The sequence below is a fragment of the Gymnodraco acuticeps genome, unplaced genomic scaffold (assembly GCF_902827175.1).
Source record: "Gymnodraco acuticeps unplaced genomic scaffold, fGymAcu1.1, whole genome shotgun sequence".
NCBI classification, from domain to species: Eukaryota; Metazoa; Chordata; class Actinopteri; order Perciformes; family Bathydraconidae; genus Gymnodraco; species Gymnodraco acuticeps.
In genome coordinates, this window is record NW_022992351.1 from 1283649 (window position 1) to 1296208 (window position 12560).

A 12560-nucleotide genomic window follows, 5' to 3' on the forward strand; every position below is an offset into this window, starting at 1 on the left:
AGATAGATTGCAAGGTTGCATGCAGGGAATCTTGTGATCCTCTCTTTGCATGTTTCTTTTTTGTTTCTCTCAGATGCGTTCCTCATTTCCTCACCAGGAAGCAGGTTCTCCCTGTCTGGGAACTCTTCTCCTCTCCCTCCTCTCCCTCATGTGCCCTGCTCTGTCTCCTTGGCTGGCTTGCTTAAATTGGAGGGATTGTGTGCAGATGTGCCTGGAGAGAGTCCAGCCCCTCTGCCCTGGGAGAACATGTGGTTCGGGAGTGTTTACGCTGGCACTCTCTCAAGCTGTCTCCCACACAGCATGCTGGCGGCTGTCTCTCCTGGGTGACAATACTTAACCCTCCTCTCACAAAGGGGGCATTCTCAGGTTGAGGTGACATCATGTGGATTTATTGACAAACAACAAAGAGAGCAATGTAAATATAGAGTAAATTAATTTGATAAAATAGTCTTTTGGATTAGCTAAGCTTGAACATACTATCTCCCTTTGACCTTTCTTTGCATTTATATTTAGTTTTGATGCTTGGGGTGAAAAGATGTGTGGATTCGACAGATATCCAGACACCTCAGGCATGTTTTTCACAGATTCTCGACATACTTCACATTCTCCCCTGTGATTCAGGCTCTGGGTAAACATCTGTAAGCTGAAATGCCCTGAAAGGCACGCTTATTCGTAACATCAGTAACCAGCAAGGTTACACCGTGTGTTTTTAGTACCCAGGTGGGAAAAGGGGAGACACACACTGCATAATGCCATCAACTTGCAGAAAGAGTCATTCATGTGCGTTTCAGTTACAACTGACTTCGACTTTGGTAGAAGCAAAGTTCCAAGATTCTCGATATAACCAAATGTCTCCTTTATCAGAGCTTCCTCAGAGGGTGTGCCATGTAAAATGTACCAAACATTGCATTACATTTGATCATTCGTTATGTTGTGTAAGTGAAATGAGTAACAGTCTACATTTGTCTTTCTGTAAAATAAGTATTCAGTGCCCCCTGCAGGATTGGATGGTTTATGAGTACCCATCAAAGCTCTAAAGAATAATTTCTCAAAGAATTGACATTGTTAAGTTTGCACTTGTCTTGAGGAAAATATTTTGGCTAACTGGTGACTTGTGAACATTTTTGAATTTGTATTAAAGCCAACTATATTTTCCTGTAAGGGACATCCTTTTCTTAATTTATTCATATTTTAAAATCCAGATCCAGCTATCTGTATAGTTTGCTTGTTTTATACTCAAACAGCGCAACATTACTGGATAAAGTGGACCTTAACAAACTTTAAAAACAAGTATCTAGCTTATTGGAATAATGTCTGCCAAATTGTAGTCTGATTGTTAAATAGATTGTGAATATACTGTAGGTGAATTCTTTATCTGACCTACAGAATCATCTTTTTTTAAATCTTAACAACTTGTTGGGCAATTGTATTTTTTGCTCAGCCAAAAACATATCCATATCAAAGCAATCATACCCTTGTCACTTTTTTATTTACCACCAGGGGGCATGATTTAGTGAAGAATGCAGAGGTTGAAGGGCCTGGCTGCCTGCTATCTTGAGCAACTCTGAATGCTTGAGCATGAAAATAAAACCATTGAATGCCAGAATTTATTGCAGGCCTTCTTTATCAAATGTGATTCAAAAATAATAACATATACTATTAGAGTCATAATTCATCATGTGGATTCCACAGTAAAAAATATGATTGATACAAAAAAGCAGCCTTGTTACATTATTGCATGGCGTGAAAATATGTATTTACTTCTTACTGACATATTCCTTTATTGGTAGAAAATGTATACATTTCCTAGATTTGACTAAACACCTGCAGACGAATACGTGTTGAACTAGGGGTGAACACTTCGGGCATGTCAGGGTTGCACAGGTGTTCAATTTGCTTTGAAGTATTCTCATAACGAAAGGAATCACGATTCTTCTGAAATATTGAGCCAACATGGCTGATCTCGTAGCGCAGTTGCAGGCAGCGCCGACTCTCTCCCACCTCCACGGCTCCACGGTTGGTGTAAAAGCGCATGAAATAGGAGAAAAGGAGGTGTGTTAGCGCATGCGCAGACGGTGCTCGCCGCTTAGTTATGCCTTTTTTTGAGGAGTCGAGTTTACGTCACGGGCTCGTCCACAGTCCTGGAGCTTGAGATTCACCATCCACTCATGCAACCACAAGCAAAGGGAGACATTGGTGCTCCGAGGGGAAAATACGCTTTTACTTTTTAATTTTTCTTTTTAGTTTGGCACGGAATGAGCTGAACGGATCCGGAGGCTGCTACAGTGCGTTTGGACGTGTGGACGACTCCAGTGGCATGGTGTGCTGAAACAGAGACCCTAGCAAGCACTGAGACAGAGGTTACCCTGTGCATCATGTTTGAATGCCGATAATCAATTAGAAATATATATGACTGTGCTACTCCATTACCTATAGCCTCGCCGGGCTGCAGCCACTCTCCTTTATACTGCTGAAGCTCGTCTGAAGCGGACACCGTGCTGAGGGTGCAGCTCAACGGACAATCGCACCCGGACCATTGGAGGGGTTCGGATGAGGTGGTTGCTCGGGCTTTTAGGTTTTAGAAATCCAGCCAACTTTTCCTCTATTCCTTTCTAACAGCAGTGCCGCCGAGCATTGCTCAGGAGATGGCGATGAGGTTGTTCTACTTGGGATGTATACTCTGCTTGGAGATCATATCTCCTAACGGTGCAACCGTAGGTAAGAAAGCCTGTTGTGTTATCTTGCATTGTGATACTCGTGAAAGCATGACCACTTTTGCTCCCCCTGCAAAGCATCTGTGCACAGGCCTATGTTCACCAGAGTTGGAGCCGACACAGCAGATAGGTTTGGCTTCACAATAACTGTGCACACAACGGTCTTCTCAGAGGAAGAGATAGATATTTGGGAAAACCTTTAATCAAATCGCACAAATAAGCAGCGTGTTGATTTGCTTAAAACCAGTCTGCGTTTTTTTTTAGCAGTCTGAGCAGACAGAATGGGCCTGTCTGCAAGGATGGCAGATAGTGAGGTTGCTCAATGTTAGAATACCCAGCAGGTAAAAGGCAACACTTGCATGAACGATCTATCTCCACAAAACGACATATTGACTGCGACAAAATGGCTATATCCCCTCTCATTTTTTTTTCAACAAAAACACAATCCGCATGTATATTGTCTGTATGGCTACAGCTGATAGCTACAATTCAAACGTGCTGTTGTTTCAAGGGGAAAATAAAAAGCAGCAGGCTTTCCTATAAAAACCTGTGGGAGCCGTCGGTCAGATCAGCTTTCATGTTTGTTTTCAGTTCCTCCTCGCGCATGAAAACAACAGTTGTGTCTGCTCCGAAAGGTGTAATATTAATGGCGCGGCTTGTCCCGACGTGTAGCGTCAGAGCTGCTGGGAATCACAACTCAGTGACAGCCAGGTACTGTGCTAGTGAAATGAATAGTGATCCTGTTACGTCCCGGGAGCTCCTTAATACTCCCGAATCCCTGATGGTAATAATGAGATATTAAAGGCACCATTGCTTCTGTGACAATGCAGTGCAGACCTGTTGAACTAACTGCCTGCCAGTTCTTTCTTGAGCACTTGAATGGAAATCTAGAGGTACAAAATAGCACATGTGGTATTCTACAGATATATCCATAGGTAATATTTCATGTTGCACCTGCATACATAGTATTATGAAATAGGTTTATCCAGAAGGCACATGCTACAATCAGAATGTATCTTTTTCTGGAGTCCATTGTGACTCATCCATAATATTTTGTGAGTTTAAAATACTAAAGTCATGCACTAGTAGCTATGTCCTCTGTCCCCTCCAGCACAGTCCTGACAGCTGTGATTATGAAAAAACATTTGTAATATCAATGTGACAGTTAATTTCGCTCTTTTAGCCCATGTTTACTTTCATGCCTAAAGCAAAAGCAACACATTAGAACCTAGATTTTGCCTCTGAAGCTAAAGTTAATGCTGCCAATGTCTTTACAAAAATAGCTCCTGCCCCTCTCTGAGATCTTATGTAAGTTTCATTAGATTTTAATGGAGCCTGTTCAAAGTAAAAGCCATAGCTGATTTTACAAGCCCCTCCTACCTCCTCCATCAGTATGTAACATCTGGACACAGGGAGACCATTAATCCAACTTAGATGTGACTGCAAGGGGGGGGGGGGGACCAGCTGAAGTGCTGGGGGTGAGGGCGGGTGAAGCGAAATAAACTTTCAAGAATCAGTCTTGGATGCTCCCTTAAACTGACACTTAGTTACATCACAGGGAGTCAGAGATGGAATGATATAATGTGTGTTACATCATTAGTAACAGTTGATTTATCATCATTCCATTGCAGCGGTGTTAAACCAAAAGGGTAGAGGTGGTGTGAGTGAGTAGTTAAAGCCCTAAGGCCAGCCACTTGGACTGGATTTGTCTGGATCTCCACTGGGCCGCGGCATACATTTATGAATTCAAAGTGATTATTGAGAGGAAGGTCAGAAGGTTATAGTTATCAGTTTATCATTAGACCAACTTCCTTTGTTTATTATTGATATTTTATGTTGATTTAGAGTTTATTTTTAGGCACTTCATATTTTTTGGACTCACAAAATCCAGTCGAATGTTTATGGGTCCTGATTATATCGTGAACATGAACACAATATGGAACTGGTGATTGCTTTCAATGTAGGATTGTTGAAATTTAGAATGCAACCAAAGATTAATCTACAGTTCCTTTTTGCAGTAAAATCAATACATGTTTAGTCCCCTAAATGTGTTAAAACGTGCTAAACGCACCATGCACCCCCACAAATTCCCAGTGCCCAAAGCGGCATATTCAAACCAATTTGTCCAGCCAATTGTCCAAAAGCGAAAGATAATCTGTTTCCCATGAAACTAGGACAAAGAAAAGCTTAGAATTCTCTTGAAAATTGAGATTTTGCTTGAATGATGAATCAATAAATCGGCACCAATTTTGGTTATCGATGAATTGTCATTGTATTTACATTTTAAAGTAAAAGTAGCGTTCCAGCTCCTCAATACCGAGGATTCGCATCTAATCTTTAGTGTATGTGGTGTTTGTTTTGGTTACCCGATTGTCATTGGGGTGCAAAATGGTCTTTTGTTAAATTAAATGCTCCTCATTGACTTATAGTTTGGAATTATACCATCAAGATGTCCATGTCGCATTACTTGAAACTACAGAGCTTACATATAGGGTCTTTATAACCTTAAGCAGAAGAACCCTGTTGGTAAAGAGTATAAATGTAGGTCAGAGGCTAAAGAGGTTGAATTCCTGAGGAGCCTACACTCTGTTTGCCTGACCTTTTTAATAGGAGCTGGCTTTACCTTTTCCTCTGAACTATCACTGGAAACATCTGCTGGAAAAATGCAGCATCCCTCATACAAATTCAACAGCTAATGGAACTTGGATTGCTCTCTTCAGCTCTTCCAAGTGGAGGTCACTGGGGAGTGGTTATTGTAACTATGTACACCTAAGGCTGTCTGTTGATGTACTCTTATCGTGTGACATCGATAATCCCCATTATGTTTTTCTGGCATTAAGAATGTTGTTGCAGGGAAACATGGAAAAGAACGAAGTATGTGGATTGAAATACAGCCAACGTGTTGAGCACATTCTTTAGCTTCGGAATGAGATTTAATGTAAAGCTTGTGTGCATGTGTTTTTCATTTTGGTTTTAACCTAGTGAAAGTATATGTGAAATGATAATAGTAGACACCAATGGGATTCTGTACCCTAGCTGCAGAAAAGATCCCCTTTGTATCCGTCTTCTTCCTGGCTGCATTGCAATCATCTGTTAGCAGAAGGTAAAACCAGATTAACATAAATATCCTCAGTGTTGGTCCCCACATATTGAAGGCGTGAGACCACAGATGAAAGATTTTGTTGATTGTGAATAGCAGGGGTGTTCTGTAATTGGTGTTTTCCGCTAGCTACATCACTGTTTACCCGGTTTTGTTCCTAAGACCCAAAAAAAGAAGCGGATCAGCCTCTTTAACAAAATGAGGAGTGTGGGTGTGTGTAAATGCAGAAAGATTAAATGGGTTATTGATGGTGATATAATCAGGCCTTTCCTTCCCGTTCCTGTCATTAATATGACGATGCCTACTTGAAATTAGTATATCTTTTTTGACATGACCGGTATTACTATAACACATCTTTACATTGCACCACATTGCATCATAAAGAGAGTAAACAGAGTTGTTCAAATGTTGCAAAGAGGTGCAACATTTGCCTGACACCTGACACAGCTGCGGGAATACTGGCGTTGTGATTCCTGTTTACTTTGACATCATTAATTGTGAACTTCTCACCTTTTCTTGACACTTTCAGTTCCTTAATTCTGTGTATTGTTTCAGTTGGCTTTACCAGGTCACACTCATGTACGGCTCAGATGTTGTGGATGCCACTGACTCTGTGTTGTTTGGGACATCGAGTTGATCACTGGTCAGAGGGAAAATCTAATATGGAGATAAGATTCCGATTTCATGGACTGCTGATGTGTCAAAGCTGTTTACTTTTACTTTGATCAAAGTATCAGCAATTAAACAAACATTTATCCTATCATTGTTGACGTAAAGATAAGGACACATTGATACGTTGGCGGTTGGTCCAATTTGTTTATCTCATTCAACTGAATTGTTGTCTGAAGTGTCTTGTAAAGACAAATGACACTCCCTCAAAATAGTGATATAAACTTTTCGGAAAAGTTTGGGCTTGACATCATTTAAGACAACACAATTGTGTTTCATGATGTCATAATTTCTTCTCAATACATTTCTATTAATAGAGGGTAAATAATCACAATTAAATGACTGCCATGTCATATTTTTAAAGGCTGTTTCTAATCTTTTGAGTTTATATTTCATGCACTTCCTTGTTTTCTTCTGTTATCACCTTTAAACTATTCTGCGTGTGACTGGGAAGTTAGATATACTCTGTGGTTCTTAACAATACTATCAAGATTAAAGGGTGTCTTTGACGTTAAATGTGCTTGCCAAGATCCAAAGCTTCTTTGTAAAAGTACAGTAACTACTGAAAGTAGGAAAATCATACTTTGCAAGAGTTAAATCACTCATGCTGGCATTATACTGCATTTTTCAAGGCCTAAGCTAAGGAAAATGGATGTGCAGATCTCACTGCTGAACAACAACTCTTAAGACAACCCCTTATTGTATTGTTTACAAGTCACTAGCCATTATTGAGCCAGGAACATTCATCCATCCTGTCTCCTTTAGACCGAATCCAAAGAGGTACTCATGGAGATTGACTTTCATTAAATCACCCAAACATTTCAGCCTTCAGCTGAGTTAAATCCTTATTTAATAACGTACTGTATTTCTACCTTATTCCTGTAGCCTTGGATTTTGTATTCCTGGTAGCTTGAAAATACATGATTGTCATGATTTACAGTCATCTCGGTTGCTGTGAATGCCTCAATTTATGTGATCCAGCCTTCATATATCGTGGCTCACATAGCTGAACCTGGTTTTAATTTAACTCTTATGATGTGCAGAGACAATAGCCCTGGTGTGGAAGAATTCTCGTTATAGCACCATGATGCCTATTTGCATTTATCTTTATGTCCATCAATCACAGTAACTCAGTGTATGTCTTTTTACTGCGTTGCCTTTAACTGCTCTGGCCTGTGACGTCCTGTGGATCCTCATCAGGTTACCTCTGAGGTCAAAGTTGCACCCTTTTGTTGTGTGATGACAAAAAAAACAAGGCTTTTAGGCACAAGAGGAAGTATTAAGTCAAACGTAGACCTCTCCTTTTTATGCATATTCAACCTCTTTGAAAATAGTTATGGTGGATTAGTACTTAAATAGCCCACGGACATTGGATGTGCATTGTGGGCTGGTTAAAGTGCTCCAGTGCTTGTCATGGGCTTGGTGTGTCACAAAGCTAAGTGGTTCTTTCCACTGGATGGGCACTGCACAATGTGGAAATTGAAAAAAAACATCCAATGGCCAGGACAGTGGCAATGGACGGACTTTATATTATTTTTATCACACTTTTCTAACCGTGAAATATCTATGTTTGGGCTGAAAAATAGTCTGTGAATAATTAATAGACCACAGAATATAAAATGATGACATTCCTGTACCCTCATTCTCTTCCCTGTGGTCATTGTTTGGTTTTAATTGTTATATATAATGCATCGATTCCTGCTTTGAAATCCTGTTAAACTGAGCGCAGAGTAATAACTTCAAACTTAACTTCAGGGGTCTAATTACATACTTTAGTTCGTTCCTCTTTTCACTCCCTGAAACACTCAGGAAGAGCTGAGTTCTACAATAGAGGACCAGGAGGGGTAGAAGCGTGGGATGATGAGAAACAGTCCTGGGTTTATTTTAACATTCTCCTATTGCTTCACTGTACCCAGAGTGCCATGTATTTACTCATCCATTCGAGTCATGAAATATTCCCATTAGTACTGTTAACAAAATCCATCCACTTCTGCTCATCCAAGAAATAATCCAAAGGGGATTGGGTTGGTTGACTACTAGGATGTGCTCAAAAAGTATACATAGCAAATAGTTTGGTGCACACAGACTCATTGGTGAAGAATGTTTTACGTAATGTGAAGCATGAAGTCAGTCTCGCAACAAAGAGAAACGAGCAAAAAGTAAACTTTCCCCTGAATTCACAAGCTGTTTTGTCGAGCAGCAAGAGCTTTAAATCCTGCTGCTCGTCTGTAACAGATTGTCTTTTTCAGGAAAAGCTACACACATGAAATCAATTATAAGGTGATGGAATGTGCTGCATGGATCTGGAGTTGATTTGTAGAGCAGGGATGGCTATATTGAGAGAGACGGATCGGAGCGGGGGGGAGTGGGTCAGTGTTGTGTCCCAGCTGGTGACGGTGTCTGGAGGCCTCCATCACTTGGCCTTGAATTGGTGATTTACTCGTCCTTCCCATCATGTTCCATCCCACAGAGTTCAGCATTTAAGATTTGTAAATGTTTTTTTGGATTTCAAAAGCAAGACAACACTTTGAATTGTTCTTGCCATTAAAAAAGCCATTAAAGTTATTTTTCTTTTTACTAGCCACTCAGGCTGGAAGTTTCTATAAGAGCCGGGCTCTGTGTACGTTTTTGCATTTGCTCATTCACTCTTGTCTAATGTTTTTTGCCATGCACAGTGCTGAAGGGCAATTCAGTGTGCACTGTTTAGACAGCGCAGAGCTCCAGTGGCCCTGCATAAGGAAATACAGTGTGTGCTCCATTCAACTGGCAGTATGCTGAAAATCAAAACCAAGTCAGCCAACTGGAAACTGGGAATCCACATACTAGGAAGCAACTCTATAGGATTTAAAGCTCAGTATTAAAGCATGTGTCCGGTTAGTATTTCAGTGACAGTATGACTTTAAGTCGTTTTATTTTCTCTTACACCGACATGCATAGTCCATCTTCATTGGTTGTACCACCTAATTCTGGAACACCCCTTATGTTTCTCCAAATAAGAGTCTGAAAACTTTGTAAAAACTTGAACACATGTTGTATTTGGGTGTAGAGAACCAGATGTTTAGTAGAAACCCTAATCCCGTGACTAACATTTTTGTTCTGCTTTACTTCTAGTATAGCGTTCAGGCATTCTTGGGTTTACATTTGTCTCTGCTTTTATATTGTAATTCCATTGCCGTATCACTCTCCTTTAAAAATATTTACTTTAACACTTAGCGTGCAACGTATTGAAACTACATTACAGTGACAGAGTCTAGCATTTTGTTTTTTTGTTGAAGACAGCTGTTTCATGTTTTTGAACCAGCCGAATAAAGTATTTTGGTACATTTTATGTAGGACTTATGTAGAGTAATGATGTGAAATTCAAAACTCAAGGTTTTAACTAAGTCTGCAAAAGTTAGTTTTCTCATTTCTTCTCTAATTTAATTAATGTTATGCCCTATCAGAAACCCAGAGTTAGAAATCTTATGTTAAAGTGTGTATAATATATCTAAGTTGACCATAAGCAACAAAATGTGATATTATTACTTATTGTTTTGAACATGTGATAAACATTTCTGCTGTTTATGGATAGAAGAGTTGAACACTGAGATTTCCTACCATGTTAGTCACAGCAGGGTGATCAAGTTGCATTCAGCTGTGGCAGGAAATGCTTTAGTTGGAATGGCATTATCAGGAGGAGACTCTTGGAGGCGAACACTCTGGGCTTATAGCAGTAAGTGGAGTATGCACCTTGATTCAATGGGTTTGGTGTTTGCTGTTGGGCCTATCCAAGTCTACTAAATAAAGACCTTCTTCATTCCCCTTTGTAGGTAAAACCTGACTGAAATGCTTTACTTCCCAGCCTGATTCGGACCCTCCGAAAATTGTTAGCATTTGGCAGGAACTTTGGAAAAAAACACGACTTTGCATACTGAATTAACAATTCACATCTCTGTTTGAGATATTTCAGTGGGCTTTGAAAGAGGACTGCTGAGGGGGAAGGCTGCCAGTCTTTCCCCCAGCCTCTAACCCCTCCCCTGCCACAACCTCCAATTAGGCCCAGAGGTTCTCCCCTTTGCGGTCTGTTCATGCTGGTGTGTAAAGGGATGATAAAATTAGAACCCACAATGTTTTATTTCCAGTTTTATGCACTCATAGGGAACAACAAGCTCAGCCCAGCTGCTTCAGACGGGGGACCAGAGGGATGTAGAGAATGTCTTCACATAGCAGTCTGCCGGAGGTTTCAATACTTTTACTCATTGAGGCTCACGGCTCAGTCAGTGTGGCCGTTTGTTTAGTAGTTGTTTAGTCTGATTAAATGGCAACATACAAGTGCAGGCAACTTCAGTGCAACTACCGCCATACGGAGTGTGACAGGACATTGGTAGTCTGAAAGGAAGCTACATTAACATGTTGGCCTCAGGCCATGGCTAGCCTCTATCTCATTCCTTCACTGATGGGTCGGGTGTGTGCATGTCATCTGAACTTTGTCCGTCACCAGTCCATTATTTTACAGCTCTGTCTCACTCTGATCTGTAATATTATAACCTTTCACATTCTTATGATATTTGATATGGCTGAGTTTAAACCTTATTCTCCTGTAAGCCTTGCCTCTGCCATTGTGTGAATAGAAGAACGTAGCGAACGCTCTGCATTTTAAAAGCCGGCACTCTCTCTTTTTCTAAATCTCCTCAAATAATAGGGTGTTGTTCACATATGGAAAGCTGTGATCTGATCCATACAACCCTTAAGCTCCTGTATTGTATTTACAAAAACATGACACTCAGAAGACTCAGTGTTTAGTGCTTACACATTCACTGCGCTGTCAAGTGAAAAGAGACCAGGGTCTAAACCCCTTAGTCTGACAGTCCAAAGGAACGTGATTGCAATGATACACTAGCCTCATGCTCTCTTGTGATTTCAGTCACATCCCAGCACCCTTGTGGTTCCCCCCCAACCCCACCACTCACCCCACACCTCTCTGCCTGCCAAGTATGTAGGGAGGCAAGTCATCCAGGGCGAGAGAGGGCTCAGTCCCTGCAGAGAATCACAATGAGACCTTGGGTCTGTCTCTCCCAGAGCATTACTGCACTACAGTACAGTAGCAGCAACCTCCTGCCTCAAATGGCCTTTGTGGTAAATTTGTTTATTGTTCGTTTTAACCACTTGCATTACGGGAAGAATTTCACTTGTGTGTATATATGGCAATCTATTTCCATTCTTCCTTAGACTTGCATACATTTTACCATGACATCTCAACTAACTATTTCCATTTTTTTTGTATTCAGGTTATTTCTTACAGAAATAAAGGTAAAAAATAAAATATGATTAGTTCTTCAAATTGCTAAGAGTGACCGGGACAACCATTTTGAAGATTTAAATTTGTCGTGAGAAAATTGTATTAGGGGTTGAGCCATAAATCTCAGAGACAGCTGTCTAAACCTGGGAAGATAAAAGTAATATCCTGGCCCAGACACAACAAGAGTGAGAAAAATGTGTTTTGGGGGCATTTCTAAGTTGCATATTTAAATAAGTTACTAATTCAGTGTTGACAGACTGAATCAACACCATGGAGGTAGAGCTCCATTGGACGAGTGTTTTTGTGAGTGCGGCTGAGTTAAAGCATGTGTCAGACTGCTGATGGGTCTGGAGCGTTGCTGTGGTGCTGTTAGCCTGTGGTACACCTCAACAATCTGTGCTGACTTACTGCCCAGGACTACCACGCTGTGCTCTTTCCCATGGGTCAGGCGCTGATTGAATGCCCAGTTATGTCTCTGCTGTGACACATGAAAGAGCCTCTGTGGTAAAAGTTGAAAAACACCTTAGGAGTAATAAAAAAAAAAAAGCGGAAAGAAATGAGATGTTCGTAAGAAGAGAGGAAACAACAAACAAACCCAAGAACTAAAAGGCCCCACTGTTAGCTGTAAACTTGTAGAGGAGATTTATTTTCCTGAATAGAGTGTGCCTGTGGGACTGTTGATACAAAAACATCGTTGTAAACTTGGGCTGACCCTTGCATGTTACTTTGCCTGGCTCAGCTAAGATCTATGCTGCTTGAAGCTGGAAATGTCCTATGAAAATAACAGTTGAACAATGCC

The 12560-nt window shown here is 40.7% G+C and overlaps 1 protein-coding gene across 1 annotated transcript in view; it reads left to right on the top strand.

Annotated features, from left to right (window-relative positions):
* Window positions 1–2117: 2117 nt before the first annotated feature.
* The window catches only part of lrp1ab (low density lipoprotein receptor-related protein 1Ab), an 85571-nt gene continuing 75128 nt past the window's right edge, over window positions 2118–12560 (top strand). The window contains 1 exon segment of the mRNA XM_034209128.1: window positions 2118–2718. Coding sequence (XP_034065019.1) covers window positions 2646–2718 — 73 coding nt within the window. The 5' untranslated portion in view covers window positions 2118–2645.